This window comes from Hypomesus nipponensis, chromosome 25 (genome assembly GCF_054491055.1).
Source record: "Hypomesus nipponensis isolate SF chromosome 25, ASM5449105v1, whole genome shotgun sequence".
Lineage (NCBI taxonomy): Eukaryota > Metazoa > Chordata > Actinopteri > Osmeriformes > Osmeridae > Hypomesus > Hypomesus nipponensis.
In genome coordinates, this window is record NC_140385.1 from 3815001 (window position 1) to 3834440 (window position 19440).

The 19440-nt window shown below is 48.9% G+C and overlaps 1 protein-coding gene across 2 annotated transcripts in view; it reads left to right on the forward strand.

The window, feature by feature from the left end:
- casq1b (calsequestrin 1b) overlaps positions 1 to 19343 on the forward strand; it is a 19994-nt gene extending 651 nt beyond the window's left edge. Inside the window, exons 2-12 of one of the 2 annotated variants that reach the window (XM_084691540.1) lie at positions 12519 to 12551; positions 14467 to 14560; positions 15175 to 15275; positions 15552 to 15663; positions 15759 to 15832; positions 16028 to 16158; positions 16641 to 16686; positions 17162 to 17216; positions 17465 to 17565; positions 17765 to 17839; positions 18337 to 19343. In XM_084691540.1, the coding sequence (XP_084547666.1) occupies positions 12519 to 12551; positions 14467 to 14560; positions 15175 to 15275; positions 15552 to 15663; positions 15759 to 15832; positions 16028 to 16158; positions 16641 to 16686; positions 17162 to 17216; positions 17465 to 17565; positions 17765 to 17839; positions 18337 to 18606 (1092 nt within the window). In that variant the 3' untranslated portion in view covers positions 18607 to 19343. The remainder of the gene's footprint in view (positions 1 to 12518; positions 12552 to 14466; positions 14561 to 15174; positions 15276 to 15551; positions 15664 to 15758; positions 15833 to 16027; positions 16159 to 16640; positions 16687 to 17161; positions 17217 to 17464; positions 17566 to 17764; positions 17840 to 18336) is intronic. The other variant, XM_084691541.1, reaches the window with a different exon arrangement.
- The last annotated feature ends 97 nt before the right edge of the window (positions 19344 to 19440 follow it).

A 19440-nucleotide genomic window follows, 5' to 3' on the forward strand; every position in this document is an offset into this window, starting at 1 on the left:
CAAGATAAGTAGACGATGGGAAAAGGCTTTAGTTGTTGGTTGTTTACTGTGGACCCGACTCCTCTGGTCTGTGATTGGGTTGACTGTTTTGATTCTGAATGGTGATACTCTGGTATCTTGAACTGGCTTCTGTGTACTCACAAGCTAGCGTGTGTGTGCGTGTGGACAAACAGAGAACTGCTGAGTTCGGCATTACGTCTGATTTAGACCCCTACACACCCCTTTCCCCCCCCCCGCCTCCACCCCCCTAACCCTCACTAAAATAGTTGTTCCTCCTTGGTCTGAAGTATTCTAAGAACTAAGTTGACTCAACGTAGATCTTTCCATTTCCTTGCACATCCTTCTCCAAACTTTTCACCATGATCAAAACCACACCCCAAACTCTCACCTCCAACTCTTCACATTCCAACCCACCTCTAAAGCCTAGTTTATACTTATGTCGCCGACACTTTTGAAATGGTTGCAGACAAAGAAAAAAAAGTGTCGCTCAGGCTGCTGCATTTATACTTCGGCAAACACATAGCTATGGTTACATTGTTTACGCTTTGTAGCCTAGGTGATCGATCGGAGAAAAATGGCTGTAGCTAATTTTGACAGGCATTATAAAGGTGTGGATATGTTCTAACTTGCTCTCCCAATCTCTCCTCTTTTCTTTCCATCTTAAACAGCTGCTGAGCGTTCACTGAAAATTCAAAACAGTGCAGTCAACGACGCGTGCCGTCTATCTAGCCAATCACACTTGCGCGACACTGTGACGACATCAGCGCCAGTAGAAATTTCTCCTGGTAGGCGACACTTTCAAGCGACGGTTAAAAGTGTCGACCGTGACGCCATTTATGTCGGCGACCTTTTCAAAAGTGTCTGCGACCTAAGTATAAATTGGGCTTAACTCTCCTTCTTTAGAAGTTCTAGAACTTTACCAAGTTCTAGAACTTTACAAAGTTCTGGAACTTTACAAGCCCCTAGTCATTCACCCCAAATGTTTTCCCGTCAGTCCTTTTTCCTCCAGCCTTCCTCCCTCCAAAGCCTCCACAGACCAAACACACCCCAATTACCTAACCCTTCCACCCCACACATCCCTTCTCAGCCCTACCACCCTCCTGTACCTGCCTGCCTGTACCCCCCCCTCCCACTCCCCCCCAGACTGCTGGCACGACCTCCGCTCCCTGTACTGTATGCCCCTCAGACAGGCTGCTCTCTGCATTCCCCGGGGGCAGTCGTATCCTCTTACAGGGCTGCACTGGAGGCTGTAAGTCACCTCTGTAACCAGCCCCAGACAGCTCTCTGTGCTTAGCAAGGAAGACTAACAGCTCTCATGGGATAGACCAGGGAGCCGGCCATCCATCTCTCACTGCTGTCATACTCTACACCTTCCTTCTCTCCATTGCTACGCCACGCTGTTATATTGTGGTCCAGCCAGCTGACGCTTTCTTCCAAGGCGACGCAGAGGGGGTTGGGGAGGGGGAGGGGTGGGGTGCGATGATTTTAACCTGCAATTTCTTGATTTGCAGTCCAGTTATCTCCCTCTGAGCTGTAGCCATCCTCCTGTTCTGGGCCAGTGAGAGCCAGAGCTGTTCTCTCACTGCACAGTGCGTTACAACTGTTACGGTCCCCAGGTCGCGGGCTCTGCGGCAAATCATCGTTCACATTTAGTCATTTAGCAGACGCTCTTATCCAGAGCGACTTCACGAGGCCGCGTTTTCGAGATCGATCGGGCGCGTGCTGAGCCGGGCTAATTGAAGATGCTGCGTGGATCCAGGTAGAGCTGCTAATGACACCCTGTGAGGTCGCACAGCACACTTCCTGTCCTGGCGTTCGAGTCAGCCAATCAGGTTTAAGCCCTGAGGCACTTATAAAACAGCAGGCAAACACACCGGATCAGGATGGATAAATTATTCAGTTAATCATTGTAGGGGTAAAAACTTGACTGGAACAAATATCTATTATATGTATACATTCCGTTGTTTGTATTTCAACAGCAGAAACCTTATTAGTCCAAGACAAATTTCCTTTTGGACAGTTTAGTCTATCTGATCTTAACTGCTCTCATGTCATCAAAGACCTCGTTTATGAAGAGTAACTGTTATGGGCCACAGTGTAGCGTTAAATGAGATTGCTATGATCAACGCTGAGAAAGGTTTGAGTGTGTCTGCATGGATCTCCCCACAGATATGCAGGATGGACAGGAATCGGCTTGCAGGTATAATGTGTAGCACAGGATATGTCATCTAATGTTCCAGTTCCTAGTGAGACGTTTGGAGCGGCTGCCAACGTCCTTTAAATAGCGACAGCATGAATGGAATTGATTGAAACAGTGACAGTGCCATGAAGCATCGCCGTGACGGCTGAATTTGACGTTTTCCATGCAAGTGCCGTGAACCAGAAGATGTTTCGGTGTCTGAACATCGTGTTTGAGTTGGGATGGAAGAGAGAGAGAGAGAGAGAGAGAGAGGAGCGGGAGAAAAAAACTGCAGGTGCGCCAAAAAAATCTGTCATCTAGGGCAAGCAACCCCCCCTCCCCATTCCCCCGCATGCTGAATCCTACACCCCCCCCCCCACCACCACCTTCATCCATCCCTCTCACGGCCGTGCCACGACACCCTCTCGCTCGCTCGACCGGCGACTGAGGCATCTTCTGCCCGCGGAGGCCAACCTGAACCATCTCCGACGTGTCACCTCTGACCTCAGGGGGAGTCAACTTCAAACTCTTCTGCAAAACAGGATCCACTGAGATAGGTCTTGCACGGAGGTATTTGCGGGCCTCTATAAGAGCCTGTCAGATCAGTTTCTGTTGGATAGACGCTTTGGTTCGGTCCAAGGAAGTTGCTCAGTCGTGGGGTATTTAATCTATTTTTACTATTAGGTAACAGGCCTTGTAACCGGGACGACCACGTGCTGTCAACGCGCTTTTCAAAAATGCTTCGGTTGCGCATTGCCGCGCCTCGATTCAACAAGCTTTTTATCATCCTCCTTGAAATAATGTCACGGCAGCAGTGGGGCGTCCACAAAGCGTGACATCTTCAAGTTGGACGGAGCTCAAATGGAAAAAAACAGCTTTCAGAAACACGGCCCGGGCTGTGTCTACAGACGTCAGTTGCAAGAAACCTTTTGTGCCACGGTAACTGGTGTATCCAAGTACGATGTCTAGAACGTAGTTTAGGATGCCAGTGAGTCTATGAAATTCTTGGCAAGAGGTGGGAGGTATAAAGTGCTGGCTATTTGGCTTGAGTTTAATGTCCAGAGCCAGACAGTGACACCCGTCTATTGCAGGTGCATTTGCTTAAGTCATCGTGTGTGGACTCAGCATTGAATTCCCTTAACAGATGACACCATCTTGCTCTCTCTCGCTCTCTCTCTCTATCTCTGGATTCCCTCTCTCTCTCTTTTCTCTCTCTCTCTCTCTCTCTCTCTCTCTCTCTCTCTCTCTCTCTCTCTCTCTCTCTCTCTCTCTCTCTCCTCTCTCTCTCCATCCACCTCTCACTGTCATGTGTCCATGTGGCCCGCAGCGCTGGCTAGTATCCCGTTCAGTGAGGTTGACCCCCGACCTTTGTCTTACAGTACATTCCGATAAGCATAAATCACTGAGCTCCACATGGTTCAGGTTACAGTCATCCTCTAGCACCCTCCACCCCACCTGCCTCCTTCATACCCTCACTCCTTTCCCACGTACCCATGCTGCAGAGACAGATCATGCTACAGGCTAGTTTGCTAGAATGTAGTTCTCTATAAGTGAGCTTGCTACAGGCTAGCTCTCTACAGACTAGCTTGCTGGCTGGCTTGCTGCAGGTTAGCGGTCTAAAGACCAGCTTGCTACAGGCTAGCTCTCTACAGACTAGCTTGCTGGCTGGCTTACTGCAGGCTAGCGGTCTAAAGACCAGCTTGCTACAGGATAGCTCTCTACAGACTAGCTTGCTGGCTGGCTTGCTGCAGGCTAGCGGTCTAAAGACCAGCTTGCTACAGGCTAGTTCTCTACAGACTAGCTTGCTGGCTTGCTGCAAGCTAGCGGTCTAAAGACCAGCTTGCTACAGGCTTGTATCAGGGCTCTCAAGTCTCACGCCGTACATTTTACATTACATTTAGACATTTAGCAGACGCTCTTATCCAGAGTGACTTACAGTAAATACAGGGGCATTCCCCCCTGAGGCAAGTTGGGTGAAGTGCCCAAGGACACAACGTCATGTGGCACGGCCGGGAATCAAACTGGCAACCTTTTGATTAATAGCCCGACTCCCCATCTGACCCCCTCTAGCAGTAGAATCTTAACAGACGAGGGCCGGCTTCCTGAGATGGTAAATGCCAATCAGAACACCAGATAACCAGCCCCCCCCCCCCCCCCCACTCCCCCCCATAGAACTATAGCTATCTATGGACGGAACACACATCATTATCCTCGCTTCATTCTTATTTGGAGTTATATATCTATGTATGTTCTGTCAGAGTAAATCCTCTAATTCAGTGTCACATTGTGTATGTTCACATAACCTTTTGTAAGAAGCGGAACTGGGAGCTAGTTACACATGCAAATGGATGTGATTTGACTTTGTCATTCATCCATGTTACGTCACATGCTCGGGCATTAGTGTTGACCGCGGTGGTGTCTGGCTCTGAAAGGTCAGCCTGTAATCACAGCCACTGCGTCACTGGGCAGCTGTTAAAGGGAAATAATAACAGGGATATGTCCTCATTAGGCTTCAACAGGCTTCGCCTGCCGTGGTCCGGTGTTCTCGCACGATCGAGCTGGAAACAAACAGAGAATCCAAAGCCAAGGAACTGATGTGGGTTTTAGTCGACCTGGATTTGGGTTAGGGTTCGAATGAAGGCTTCCTTTGTCAAGAACCTTTAACTCCCTTGACCTAGGAATATTCGCAAACCTGAAAGGTTGACTCAAATACGTTGCACTCGATGTTTTCCTTTGGAACGTGCGTTCAGTAGAATGCGTGTGAGTGCGTGTCAGCAGCAGAGTAATGTCAATGTCAAATACCATGGACAGTAAATAGACTATCCATCTCCCAGCCTTGGCCGTGTGTTTGTGCAGTACAAATGTGATCGTCGGCAGTCGCACTCATCAACACGACTCTGGGACACCTATTGGCTTCTTTAAGACCCGATCTAGTTACATTCTAGAATCCAGCAAGCTCAGACCCAGAGGCTGGGTTCCAACACAACGACAGAGCCTCGTGTCATTCCTCGACTCTCTGCTCACACGTCTAAAGGGAGAGCCCATGGCAGCGTTCCAATACTGTTAAAACAGCTTCCTCTCCTCTCCCCATCCCGACTCCTTATCCTTCCCCAGTTAGACGGGTCAGCGTTACTTGTTTAGCGCCGGGCCTCGAGGGAGTGGTTTGGAGGGTGTGTTCCACTTGGGCCTTCGGTGGAACCACACCGCGTCTTTGTCGGAACGTCCGGCCTTCACGCCTCTCCGAAAACCACGCGGTCCAAACGGCTGCCTCAGAGGGCAACCGTGGCAGACCGGAGTCTGTTAAATGGGGCTGGGGAGACTGTGTGTGTGCGCGCGTGTCTGTTTTTGTGTGTGCGTGTGTTTGAGTGTGTGTGCATGTGTCCGTGTTTGTATCTGTGTGTATATGTGTGTGTGTGTCCGTGTTTGTGTGTGTGTATATTTATGTGTATCAGGTTGCTTTTTAGGATTTCTTCATTAGGAGAATGTTGTGACTATATCAGTAGCAAATTAGTAACATATTAATAACACATTCATATTTGTATTCCCAACACAAATAACAATAACTGACAGCTGCTATCAAACAAATTGCACAGAAATGCCCTGGAGATGTCTACAGTGTCCGGAGCTGTAATCGAACCCAGGACCTCCTTGTTGTGAGGCAAAAGTGCCTCATTAAACACTGAGGGACAGGCATAAAAAAAGGTAGAGAGAGACAGACTAAGTACTGACATCAATCACAAGGATGACTCTGCATCCATGAGGCCTGTGGTGGGATGTGAGATGGGATATGGTATCTGTCTTTGCACTCTCAGTAGAGTGTGTGTTTTTGGGAGATGTGTGTGTTTCTGGGAGAGGGTGTGTGTGGTAGTGTTACATCTCTCCACTTCCACCTCACTGGTTTATCTACAACCGACACAATGACAGCCATTATGGAAGCCGTTGGCCACTTTAATAAGGCCATGGACTCACACTGACTTTAAATCACAAGCTGCACAATGACACCCTGCACATTGCAATTTGCACTATTGTATCATTCTCTTTTTTTTTGTTGGTTAGATTGTGAATTATGACTACTTATATTTTATTTTGTATTTTTTATTCCCCTTAGTATTAGACCCCCCTTAGTATTAGCTAGACTTTGCTCCTTTTGTATAGTTAGTCCATATCTTTAAGTTTCAATATTCCTATATGTTTAATGTATGCACCTTCCTGCCAAAGTAAATTCCTGCAACCTGTGGAAGCTGTCAGCGAGTCCCTTTGACGGGCCAAAATAGTCACTGTGGAGACCCAGCATCAGTATGCTGAGGGCTGGCTGACTGCTGGGCTGGCTGACTGCTGGACTGACTGGCTGCTGGGCTGACTGACTGACTGCTGGGCTGGCTGACTGCTGGGCTGACTGGCTGACTGATGGGCTGGCTGACTGCTGGGCTGACTGACTGACTGCTGGACTGACTGGCTGCTGGGCTGACTGGCTGACTGCTGGGCTGACTGACTGCTGGGCTGGCTGACTGCTGGGCTGACTGACTGCTGGGCTGACTGACTGCTGGGCTGGCTGACTGCTGGGCTGGCTGACTGCTGGGCTGACTGACTGCTGGGCTGACTGACTGACTGCTGGGCTGGCTGACTGCTGGACTGACTGGCTGCTGGGCTGACTGACTGCTGGGCTGACTGACTGACTGCTGGGCTGACTGACTGCTGGGCTGGCTGACTGCTGGGCTGACTGACTGCTGGGCTGACTGACTGACTGCTGGGCTGACTGACTGCTGGGCTGGCTGACTGCTGGGCTGACTGACTGACTGCTGGGCTGGCTGACTGCTGGACTGACTGACTGCTGGGCTGACTGGCTGACTGTGTGGGTCTATTATTAACCTTCCGTTCCCAAGCCTAACTCCTGTCACTGACCTCCTCCTCTCAACTCTCTCTCTCTTTGTCTGTCTGTCTGTCTGTCGGTCGGTCTGTCGCCTGATCGACAGCATATCAATTTGCAATGAGTCTGCCCCCTACTGAAAGATGGTGCCATGTGTAGTCATGGTGGTTCACTGGCTAATTCTGTCGTTGAGAGAACAGAGAAATAATCGACTCCAAAGATACCCCTTTGGTCGTTCAGCACAAACCCAATGTCCAGCTCCGTCCATGACCACAGGAGGGGCGAGGGCAATTCCCTGAGGTCGGCCTGTTCAGTTTTGAGGCGTCTCCCTCTCCCTCCCTCCCTCCCTCCCTCCCTCCCTCCCTCCCTCCCTCCCTCCCTCCCTCCCTCCCTCCCTCCCTCCCTCCCTCCCTCCCTCCCTCCCTCCCTCCCTCCCTCCCTCCCTCCCTCCCTGCCTCCCTGCCTCCCTCCCTCCCTCTCTCCATCCCTCTCTCTCTCTCTCTCTTTCTCTCCAGTCTGCCGTAACTCTATCTCTTATTCATGGGAAGAAACAGTGGGAGAAGACAGTTGAGCAAAGTGCATCATTAATCTTTAAAACGAGGGAACTGAAAAACCTGTTCCCTTGTTATTCCCTTGTTTTACCTCCTGAAAAGCCGATGGGAGATGCAGCAGCAGCAAGGCAGCGTTCAGTAACCTCAGTGTTCATGAACATGTTCAAAAGCGTTGCAGAAACATGTGCCAAATATGTGTCACTACACTGATCCACTTCTGCCCATCTGAACCGTGTGGCAATAGACAAGAACGGAATAAAATAAATGTGTTCATTTAGCGTTTATCCAAAGTGACGACCTTGCGTGTGTGAGGCACTTCACCATACTTACCTCGGGGGGAATGTCCCTGTACTTACTGTAAGTCGCTCTGGATAAGAGCGTCTGCTAAATGACTACATGTAAATGTAAAACATGTATCTCCAGTCAGCGTTTGATCAGGAACATTCGCCTAAGGACCATGGTGTTTTCCCTGTTGCAAAATCTACTTGTATCAGGGTCTGCAATGTCCCCACTGCGGGACACATAAAGGATTATCTTAGCAGAGGCACTTTATAACAGTCGCGATCATGGTCAATGATCATTATAACATTCCATTACAGACTGGTCACCATCACATCTCATGTCCCTGCTGAAGTCGCAGAGCTATGTCATTGTCCAAGGAGTACATGATTACAACAGCAAGATGCGAGGGCATTGGTTGGTTGGTTAAATGTATGATATTTATTAGGCAGAGCTTATTTTGTCAACATGAGTCATTAACAGATGGTGGTGGATCTCTGTGCTGTCCATGTGTGTCTCACTAAACCTGTTCCCCTGCCAGAATTGAGACCTTGGTAGTTTGGGTACATTTGTTTGGTCCAAGAACCCTTCATCTCAAACTATTCCTAAAGTTTTTTCAGACAGTTTTTGTGCTACAATACTTAGTCACTAGTGTATGAGCAAGTGACTCGTGTGTATGCAAGTGACTAGTATGTATGCAAGTGACTAGTGTGTATGCAAGTGACAAGTGTATGAGCAAGTGACAAGTGTATGAGCAAGTGACAAGTGTATGAGCAAGTGACAAGTGTATGAGCAAGTGACTAGTGTGTATGCAAGTGACTAGTATGTATGCAAGTGACTAGTGTGTATGCAAGTGACAAGTGTATGAGCAAGTGACAAGTGTATGAGCAAGTGACAAGTGTATGAGCAAGTGACAAGTGTATGAGCAAGTGACTAGTGTGTATGCAAGTGACTAGTATGTATGCAAGTGACTAGTATGTATGCAAGTGACTAGTGTGTATGCAAGTGACTAGTGTGTATGCAAGTGACTAGTGTGTATGCAAGTGACTAGTGTGTATGCAAGTGACTAGTGTGTATGCAAGTGACTAGTGTGACTAGTGTGTATGCCTTCACATATCATGATGGAGGGTGTGTGTGTGTGTCTGCCATGTTTTGAAATCTGCTTCGAGCACAAAGAAGTACAGTGTGAGTTGGGATGTGTGTGTGTGTGTGTGTCATGCCTCAGTCTATGCCTCCAGCACAGCCAAGTGTGTTTTCCTGGTTTCGTTTGCCTGTGTACCTGAATCTTTCATAGGCTGCTAGCTGGCTGTTAGGTAACTCAACTGCTCTAGGACATCACTAACACACAAAGGGAGGGGGGAGGGAGGGAGGGAGGGAGGGAGGGAGGGAGGGAGGGAGGGAGGGAGGGAGGGAGGGAGGGAGGGAGGGAGGGAGGGAGGGAGGGAGGGAGGGAGGGAGGGGAGGAAGGAGAGGGGGGGGGTTAACAAGGAGGAGAGGATGAAGAGAAGAGCAGGAGAGAGTTTGAGAGGATGGAAAAGAGGTAGGAGAAGAGGAGAGGGAATCTGGTGAAGGTGTGGACTGTGTGGAGGAAGGAGTCCCAGCTCCCGAGTCATGGTGACCTGACACGGCCATATTGGTCCCAAAGTGACGTATGCCGGGTCCCCATCACATTCTGGGACAGTATTCATGTTCAGCGTAGTGCTGAATGGGGAAGCAACACAGCAAACCATTTTGAAGACTTTAAAGTATGTGTATATGAAAAGCAATTTAGATGGATTATTCAAATGATGTTTGAACCTACAGTACCATCTGGGTTGGAATTGAATTGGATTCAACCTGCGCATGGACTCACACACACACACACATATTTCGTTCTCCATACCTTTGATAATTACATTTCAACGACATCCCCACTGCTGTTCAACGACAGCCCCCCTGATTGGCACGAGCAGAACAACAACAGTTGTGAGGTAGAGAACAGACGACCTGGAGGCCTCCTCCACAGCCAGCCCAGCTCTCACTGAGCACACTCACTTCAGAACTGTGCACACACACACACACACATTGTTCCACTGACAAACACACACACACACACACAGATCTCCGTACACACATACAGATCCACACACACACAGATCTCTGCACACACACACACACACAGATCTCTGCACACACACACACACACACACACACAGATCTCTGCACACACACACACACACACACACACACAGATCTCTGCACACACACACACACACAGCTCTCTGCGCACACACACACACACACACGCAGCTCTCTGTGCAGTCTCAAGGTCAGATGTGGGAGTCAGGTGGCTGAGTGGTGAGGGAATCGGACTAGTAATCTGAAGGTTGCCAGATCGAGCACTTCACCCTACTTGCCTCGGGGGGGAATGTCCCTGTACTTACTGTAAGTCGCTCTGGATAAGAACGTCTGCTAAATGAGTAAATGTAAATGCAAAGTCACTCACAGATGCACACTTGCACACACAGACACACGGTGATGAATCAAACGCACACACACATATACACAAACACTGTAAAAGACGTGTGACTCGTCACATGACATGCGTTGATTCACTTAGGACCCACCAAACACTGAGGAAATGGAGAGTCGCAGACAGACAGAGACACAGATTGTGGAGGGAGAGATGGATGAAGGGACGAGAAGGGAAGATGGAGGGAGGAGGAGAAGAGAGTTGGACAGAGGGATGGAGATTGAAGGATCTAAAGTGTTACCAAATCATGTTCACACAGTTTATACTTTTCCCTCTCTTCTGTTCTCTCTGCCTTTCCACCTCTCTCTCTCTCTCTCTCTCTCTCTCTCTCTCTCTCTCTCTCTCTCTCTCTCTCTCTCTCTCTCTCTCTCTCTCTCTCTCTCTCTCTCTCTCTCTCTCTCTCTCTCTCTCTCTCTCTCTCTCTCTCTCTCTCTCTCTCTCTCTCTCTCTCTCTCTCTCTCTCTCTCTCTCTCTCTCTCTCTCTCTCTCTCTCTCTCTCTCTCTCTCTCTCTCTCTCTCTCTCTCTCTCTCTCTCTCTCTCTCTCTCTCTCTCTCTCTCTCTCTCTCTCTCTCTCTCTCTCTCTCTCTCTCTCTCTCTCTCTCTCTCTCTCTCTCTCTCTCTCTCTCTCTCTCTCTCTCTCTCTCTCTCTCTCTCTCTCTCTCTCTCTCTCTCTGTCTCTGTTCTCTCTGTTCCAAAGTGGGCTAACTAGTCACACTTTGCCCTAATGACTGTGTCAAGACTGCACAGGGGAACAGGGTGCCAAGACCTCCCACTTTCATTTGGCAGTCACTGCAACAGGGTCAGGTCAAGAGTTGGAGAGGACAGAGAGGGAAAGAGGGAGAGAGAGAATGGTTTGAAAAAGTTGAAACTTTTGGATGTTTTGAATCAGAGAGAGAGAGAGAGAGAGAGAGAGAAAGAGAGAAAGTTACATGTGTTTAAGAAAGTAAAAGGAAAATAGATGGCTTTGAGAAAGAAAAAGAAAGAAAGTAAGAAGAGCAAGAGCCAGGCAGACAAATTTGAGAACATTGGGGAGAAGGGTCAGCGTGTGCAAGAGGGAGAACATGATTGATGGTGTGACAGACTTCAAGCAAGTGTTCGCTCGGGGATAAGGTGTCTGGCAGCCCACTTCTTTACCCTCTCCTCCTTAAATCCTCCGCCCCCCCCTACCCTCCACCCCCCCCTGCCCTCCGCCCCCCCCTGCCCCCCGCCCCCCCCTGCCCTCCACCCCCCCTGCCCTCCGCCCCCCCCCCCTGCCCCCAGCCCCCCCCTGCCCTCCACCCCCCCCTGCCCTCCCCGCCCCCTTCAGTCCTGTCTGAGGTAGACAAGACTTCTCACCAGACTCCTTATATAGTTGTGATATAGCCTAACACCCCCCCCCCCTCCTTCTGACCTACCATTAGCCTCACAGCCATATATACATACGTACCCATGAGAAGCTAATATAGGCTGCACTGGGGGGGGGGGGGGGGGGGCTACGTGGCAGAAAGGATGGGAGGGAGTCTTAAGTGTTGAGGTCAGGCGTTTGGGTTAGACTAGGTTGTGGAGTTGGCACCTGTATATGTCCCCCAAAAAATATAGAAAAAATCCTCATCCTTGTCGCAATCCAGGGTCTCAAACGTTGATACCAAGTCGTGGGGTGTGTCTTTTGTAGTCCTCAGGTCACTCTGCCTCCATGTTTGTAGTTCATCATCCCTGCATGTGCTGGTCCATCAGCGTGGTAGCAAGGATCTCCACCCCAGCTTAGGAGGTGAACAACCTTTGCAGATGAATGACCTTGTCTTGTGGAGAAGGTGATTCGTGGGTGACCTTGCAATTTTTGACCTGATAATGACAGTTTTTGTCCTACAGTACCTGAAAAAGGTGAATGACAGTGATGTCCCAAAGTACCTGCTGGAGATGAATGCCCTTGCAGTGTTGACCTGATAATCACAGCCTGTGTTGAAGTCTTTGTCCTACAGAACCTGACAAGGTGAATGACAATGATGTCCTCCTTTACCTGCTGGGGGGCTCTATGACCTTGTTGCAGTGTTGACCTGAGTATGGCGGCTTGAAATGCCAAACCTTTGTCCCACAGAGCTGGTGAATAACTTTTGTGGTCCTGTGCCCTAAAGCATGACTTCTCTCTGCAGCTGCTCACCAGCCCTGCTGCTGTGACCTACCAGGTACGTCTAGGGCCATCGCTGCTTCAGCTGTGTCCGCCGGCCACGCAACACCACGGGCTTCCAGTTCGGGGTCGCTGTAGCTACTGGTGGTTCTATCTCTCACTTGGACGTTTGAATGATTCATGTTTCATTCTGACAGGCCTAAACGTAATTCATCGTTCCGTTTTGACAGAACTGTGACGTTTGTCATGAACTAAATCAAAGCGATTTGAAGTCAAAATTAAGAAATCAAAGAAAGCCAATCAAGTGGCGCGAGAGAACATCCAGTAGATGTGTAGACACTGTTCTGTGACCCCCCTTCTCTGACTCTGAGGCTGGGGCTGAGGCTGAGGCTGAGGCTGGGGCTGTGTGCATCTCAGAGTTTCTGGTCTACAGTCTGTCTGGCAAATGATGTATTCTGTTTAAAATCCTTTTCTCTCTCAAGCAAAGACAATACACATTAGTATGATCCATCCACCCATCCATTCATTCATCCATCCAATCGTCCATTCATCCATCAATCTAGGAACATTTTCAAGCAAACAGCAAGGCTGGCCGTGCTATGAGAGTTGTCAACTCGTCCCATCAGCTTCTTACAGCGTGTAGAAGGGATGGTGGTGGTGGTCATCATTCACTGATTGGACAAGATCTCATAGCTGCTACGCCATGCTAGTGTGCAGACATAACTAGCCGCTCCCAATGCTGTTGAACTGTAGATTCTTGGCAGACGGTTTTCCTGTGTGAATGCTATCTGAGCTGGATTACTTCTGTCTAGGTATTGGTCATTTCAGACGCTGGTTGAATGGGAATTCTCCTTCTTGGAAATAATGGAAGATTTTCCATTGTCTGCTTGAGTATGGTAAATGTTGTCAGTCACAGAAAGTTAGGCAGAAATTACAGGAATGTTAAAAGTAATAAAAGGAAGTTAGGCAGTAATAAGGAAGTAGGGGAGGCTGTGTGTGTGTATGAATGTGTGTGTATATGTGCTTGTGTAGGCGGGTGTATGTGTGTGTATGTATAAGTGTGTGTGTGTGTATATATGTATGTATGTATGTATGTGTGTGTGTGTGTGTGTGTGTATGTGTGTATGTGTGTGTGTGTTGGAGCTGAGTGAGTTCACCTCTACAGAGCGTGAGCACACTGCTCCTTCTCTCTGCACCTGTTGTGGCGTCTCCACCCTTTGACACAGTTGGACCAAGTCCCGCCCCTCCTTTTTACCCGCCTGGCTGCCTCTGCCGCACTCCCGTTGGCTGGCGGCAGCTGTCTGTCAATGGCTCCAGTTTCGCACAGATTTAGAAAGTGCAAGGCAGCAATCTAAGGCTTTTGCTTTTAAGGCCTTGAAACAGAGAGGAAATGCCGTGGGCAGTGGGTGTATGTAGGAAATATGTTTTATGCCATGCATAGAGCTTGTGTGTGTGTGATCTTGTGTGTGTGTGTGATCATGTATGTTTGTGATTGTGGAGTTTCTGTGTGTGATGGTGTGTGTGTGTGTGTGTGACTATATCTGTGTGTCTGTGTGTGTGTGTGACCATGTCTGTGTGTCTGCTATGAAAGTTCTGAACCGTTCTATCTGAGAAGAAGGCAATTCTAAACATAAACAGATGAATGAGCTGAGCCAATATAACCTGCTTGTTGGCTGAGGCGGTCACTGCAAGATGGCAAACCATAACATTCACACTTAGACCCACAATACTTTGGCTTTTACGTACCACATATTTTCATTGTATACACTTTCTAAATGCCCTCCCTCCCTCCCTCCCTCCCTCCCTCCCTCCCTCCCTCCCTCCCTCCCTCCCTCCCTCCCTCCCTCCCTCCCTCCCTCCCTCCCTCCCTCCCTCCCTCCCTCCCTCCCTCCCTCCCTCCCTCCCTCCCTCCCTCCCTCCCTCCCTCCCTGCCTCCCTGCCTCCCTGCCTCCCTGCCTCCCTCCCTCCTCCAGCTTGCTGCTCAGGTGCTGGATGATCTGGACGATGAGGACATTGGGTTTGCTCTGGTCGATGAGAAGAAGGACTCAGCCGTGGCCAAGAAGCTGGGTGAGGCCTCGTCCTGACTCAGATATACAGTTACTGTACTTCTATGTGTACTATATATCTACATACAGATAGGATGGACATCACTGATGTGGAATCTGCACAGTTGTAGCAGAATTGCAATGGAAAAACAGTCAACATTAGTAACAAAAATCCAGTTAAAAAGGCACTTTTTGTATTAAATCAGTACTAAAAGGCCCCTAACCCACCAAATTGCACTAAGAAAAATTGCAAAAGTACCAAAAATGTAACTATCCTAAAGGGAAGCAGGCGTTTTACTTGTTCAACCCAATTTAATCACATGCATCAAGCATGACATAACCAGCAAACTTCCTTCACACCCTCAAAAAAGTTATCTAATGAGAAATCACATGGAGCTCTGTCCTCTAGTGTTTGCAGGAGGTATAACGTCTTCATGACCTGAACAGAAGCCAGCAGGAGCATAAGAGGGTTTCACAACACCAAAGATCTCTACAGAAAAAAATCCCTGCAAAACTGCTTACTTTTATACTCATATGCAACCCCTAATCGGAGACTGTGTCAGACTGTATATCTTTAAGAGATCTTTACACAACCCCCTAAACTTGGTCTGCCCCTCCCCCCTCCCCCCCCCCCAGGTCTGGATGAAGTGGAGAGCATCTACATCTTCTCCGACAACGAGATCATTGAGTACGATGGCGAGCTGGCTGCAGACACCCTGGTGGAGTTCTTGTACGACGTAGGTTTAAGACAGATCGTTTCCATCGTGGGCAAGAATGCGACGTTGACAGTCGATAAATGGAACGCACGCTACATTTAAAGGGTGGACGGAGACCAACTGGGAGTCACTGAACCGTCTCCATCTCTTTACCTCTCATCCCCCCTTCTTCACTTCTCTAACTCCTCCTCCCTCCTCCCCTCCTTCCCTCCCCCCTCCTCCCCCCTCCCCCCTCCTACCCTCCCCCCTCTTCCCCCTCCTCCCCTCCTCCCCTCCTCCCGTCTCTGTGCCCCGCAGGTGATCGAGGACCCCGTGGAGATCATCGACAACGAGCGGGAGCTGAAGGGCTTCTTCAACATCGACGAGGACATCAAGCTGGTGGGCTACTTCAAGAGCGAGAAGTCTCCTCGTAAGTTACCGCGGTAACGCAGTCAAGGGCAAAGACTGATAGGAGTCTCTCGGCACTGAGAAGAACCTGATTATCCCTTGTTCCTCTGTCCCCAGACTTCATCGAGTACGACGACGCAGCCGAGGAGTTTCACCCCTTCATCAAGTTCTTCGCCACCTTCGACCCCAAGGTAGCCTAACCCAAAACTCAAGTCACATTTGGAGGCCAGGTACAAGGTTAAAAAACCTTACCTCCACATTCGTCTTTTGCCGGACGAGAAGCATTCCCACGACAGCAGATCTGCCTGCTGCTGAAGGGGAATACCAGTGTTTCCCACAGAACAAGGACTGTTTGAAAAGCTCTCTTTGAATGGTTCCCCTCCCAGATTGCCAAGAGGCTGAAGCTGAAGCTGAATGAGGTGGACTTCTACGAGCCCTTCATGGACGAGCCCGACACCATCCCAGGGAAGCCCTACATGGAGGCGGAGCTTGTGGACTACATCGAGGAGCACGACAGGTGGGCGGGGCAGGAGCAGGACTGAGGATGGGGCGAAGGGGAGACGACCGCTCCTCCAGAGATCCCTGTCTGTAGAGGAGGAGGAGGGAGAGGAGGAGAGAGGAGGAGGAGAGAGGAGGAGGAGGAGAGAGGAGGAGGAGAGAGGAGGAGGAGAGAGGAGGAGGAGAGAGGAGGAGGGAGAAGAGGATAGAGAGAGAGGAGGAAAGACGAGGAGGAGAGAGAGGAGTAGAGAGCGATTAGGAGAGAGAGGAAGAGAGAGAGGAGGAGGAGAGAGGAGGAGACCTTGTCGTGGGGTTTCCTTGTCTTCTTCGGGGGTTTTGGTTGTGGCGTTGAAGCAATATATTCCTTTATCAGAAGCTTTCATCCAAGGCTATTTACAGCAGGATGATTTTAACCTTGCGACCTTGTGACCTGCAGTCAAATCTCCCACTGAGTCCCTCAGCAGATACTCTGTGGTTTGTTCATGTTGTTCTCCTTTACAGGCCTACCCTGAGAAAGCTGGAGCCTCACAGCATGTACGAGATCTGGGTAAGATCGCTGAACGCCTCCGACTGAACGTATCCGCCCACATCACACTGGGTTCAGACAGTCGATCGGCTTCATTTAGCAGAAGCTTTTTACCCAAAGCAACATTCATTCTTAGGATTTAAACATACAACCTCTTGATCTGTACTGGGTGTCTTGATCTGCAGTCACCTGACAACACTGAGGTAGACCAAGCTCTAGAACTGTGGTGACTTCCTGCCTGTCCTGTGCTAAATGATCGTTAGATCTGGAACCTTCAGAACTGAATAACTTTGAGTAAATGACCCAAGAGAACAAATGTGATGTTTTCTGTAAATGCAAGGTCCTAGAGAACAAATGTGATGTTCTCTGTAAATGCAAGGTCCCAGAGAACAAATGTGATGTTCTCTGTAAATGCAAGGTCCCAGAGAACAAATGTGATGTTCTATGTAAATGCAAGGTCCCAGAGAACAAATGTGATGTTCTCTTGTTCTCACAGGAGGATGACATCGACGGCGAGCACATTGTTGCCTTCGCTGAGGAGGACGACCCAGGTAATGTGGCTTCTCCACTCACAGCACGTCCATCACAGGCACCGTCTTAATGGCTGGTGTAGCGTGGTGGTCGTTTTGTGTGAAGCAGCTGCAGTTGACTATGTCTTAATAGTGTTGGTTAGCATTATTGTTATCATTGTGATTATTGTCTGTTTTTGACATGGCATGCTACTGGTGGCAAAATCGGCTACTCCATTCAGTGTTGATCAGGCATTTGGTAATAAGCTCACCTTTGACCTTTCCTCAAGATGGTTTTGAGTTCCTGGAGATCCTGAAGGAGGTGGCCCGCGAGAACACGGACAACCCTGACCTCAGCATCATCTGGATTGACCCTGATGATTTCCCTCTGGTGAGGGGGAACCAAACAAACTGATTTAACGATATGAAAATTGTTTTTTACAGACCTGGCTCCTTCCAGTTTGTGTCTGTGGGGGAGGTAGCAGGATGGGCACAACACTGGCCTTAGAAAGATATACAACGTTTCTGTCTGTGAGGAACAACTGTTAAAACGTCCTCTTTCTGTGTCATCCTTTTCTTTCCTCCTGTAGCTCGTGCCCTACTGGGAGAAGACCTTCGGAATTGACCTGTCCTCCCCTCAGATCGGAGTGGTGGATGTTGAGGACGTAAGGACGACTCTGTCGCGCTGCAAATATTTCCTCTCAAATTAAAACGGAAACATTTTTTGTACTGAGCTTGCATCTGCTTGAAACAATTACATTTGGCAGTAAGAACATTTCCCTTGAAAGGATTTAAATGTTTTTGTTTGTTAAAGCAAGTCACTAGATAAGACATGTCAACTAGAATTAAGTCGAACTAGACCTAAAAACAAGATTGTCATACCGTTAGGCTATTACTAGGCTACTGTTACGCATGTGAATACAGTTGGCAGTCAGCTTGGATGTCTTCAGGCCTAACACAGTTTAAATATCTGCCTTGTCTGTTGTGTGAGGTGCAGAAAAGGCTGAAAGAAGCAGCCTAGTTTAGCGTGGCTCCGCAGCGAATAACACCTTTCGCCACCAACCCAGTCTGGGTATCGATTTCAGACGAGGAGCGTCGTAGCAGCAGCGTGGGAACGTGCTAGAAAGCCCACATCCCTTCTTTGTGTGTCTCGTTCCCACAGGCCGACAGTGTGTGGTTGGAGATGGACGATGACGAGGACATGCCCACCGCCGACGAGCTGGAGACCTGGGTCGAGGACGTCCTGTCTGGGAAGATCGACCCTGACAACGACGACGAGGATGACGACGACGAGGATGATGACGACGAGGACGACGAGGACGATGAAGACGATGATGAAGACGACGAGGATGAGGATGATGACGAGGATGATGAGGACGACGACGAGGACGACGAGGATGATGAGGATGATGATGATGACGATGACGAATAAATGTTTACAACCGTTTGGGGTTTTGCTCTGCTCTGGCCGACATTGGTCTGAAGCTCCTGTACTACACCAATATTCTGTTTCCTAACATATTTTCATAAACGCATTGTGATGTCACTTCCCATTTCCTCCCCATACCGCATCCTTTCTAAGGTCTAGTTACACAATCTAGTGATGAGTCATCACTGATGACGTCATACAGTCAGCAGCTGTGTTGAGAGTCAGGGCGTGGAGTAAGGAACGGGGGAAAGGTTTGTTTCCTCGCCGGAAAAAAAACGACCAGAAAACCCCCCAGAATTCACTGTTGAATATTGTCCACCTTGTGTTCTTCAGCGGTGTCTTCCTTGTTCATGGTGTTGCATCTCAATCCTTACTGGTCGTCTGTGAGTGTGAGGGAGGAGAAGGGTGTATCTATCTGTAGAAGGAGAAGATTTGTCAGTTTTCTATATCTTCTTGTTGTTCCTCTTCCTGTCACACACACACCTGGATTGACCTTCACGCTCCCTGTCGTGTCCCCTGTTCTTCCTCTACCGACAACCTTGTTGTCCACTGGTTAACTAAGAAGAAACGAATACCCTTATTGTGCTATTTTTTTTTAAGAGAAGGTAACCTAACCTCACTGGAAAGTCTTAAGAATATCAGCTGTTTGGGAAGTAATTAAGATCTTGAAATTCACAAAAAGACTAAATTGACTGTTTCTTGTCCAATACTGAAAGAAAAAAAAAGAATTTAAAAACCAATGAATGTTGCTTGTCGTTATTTAGTTCTTTGTTTGCAACTGTGCGTGTGTGTGCAAATTTGTGTGTGTGCAAATGTGCGCATGTGTGTGTGTGTGCT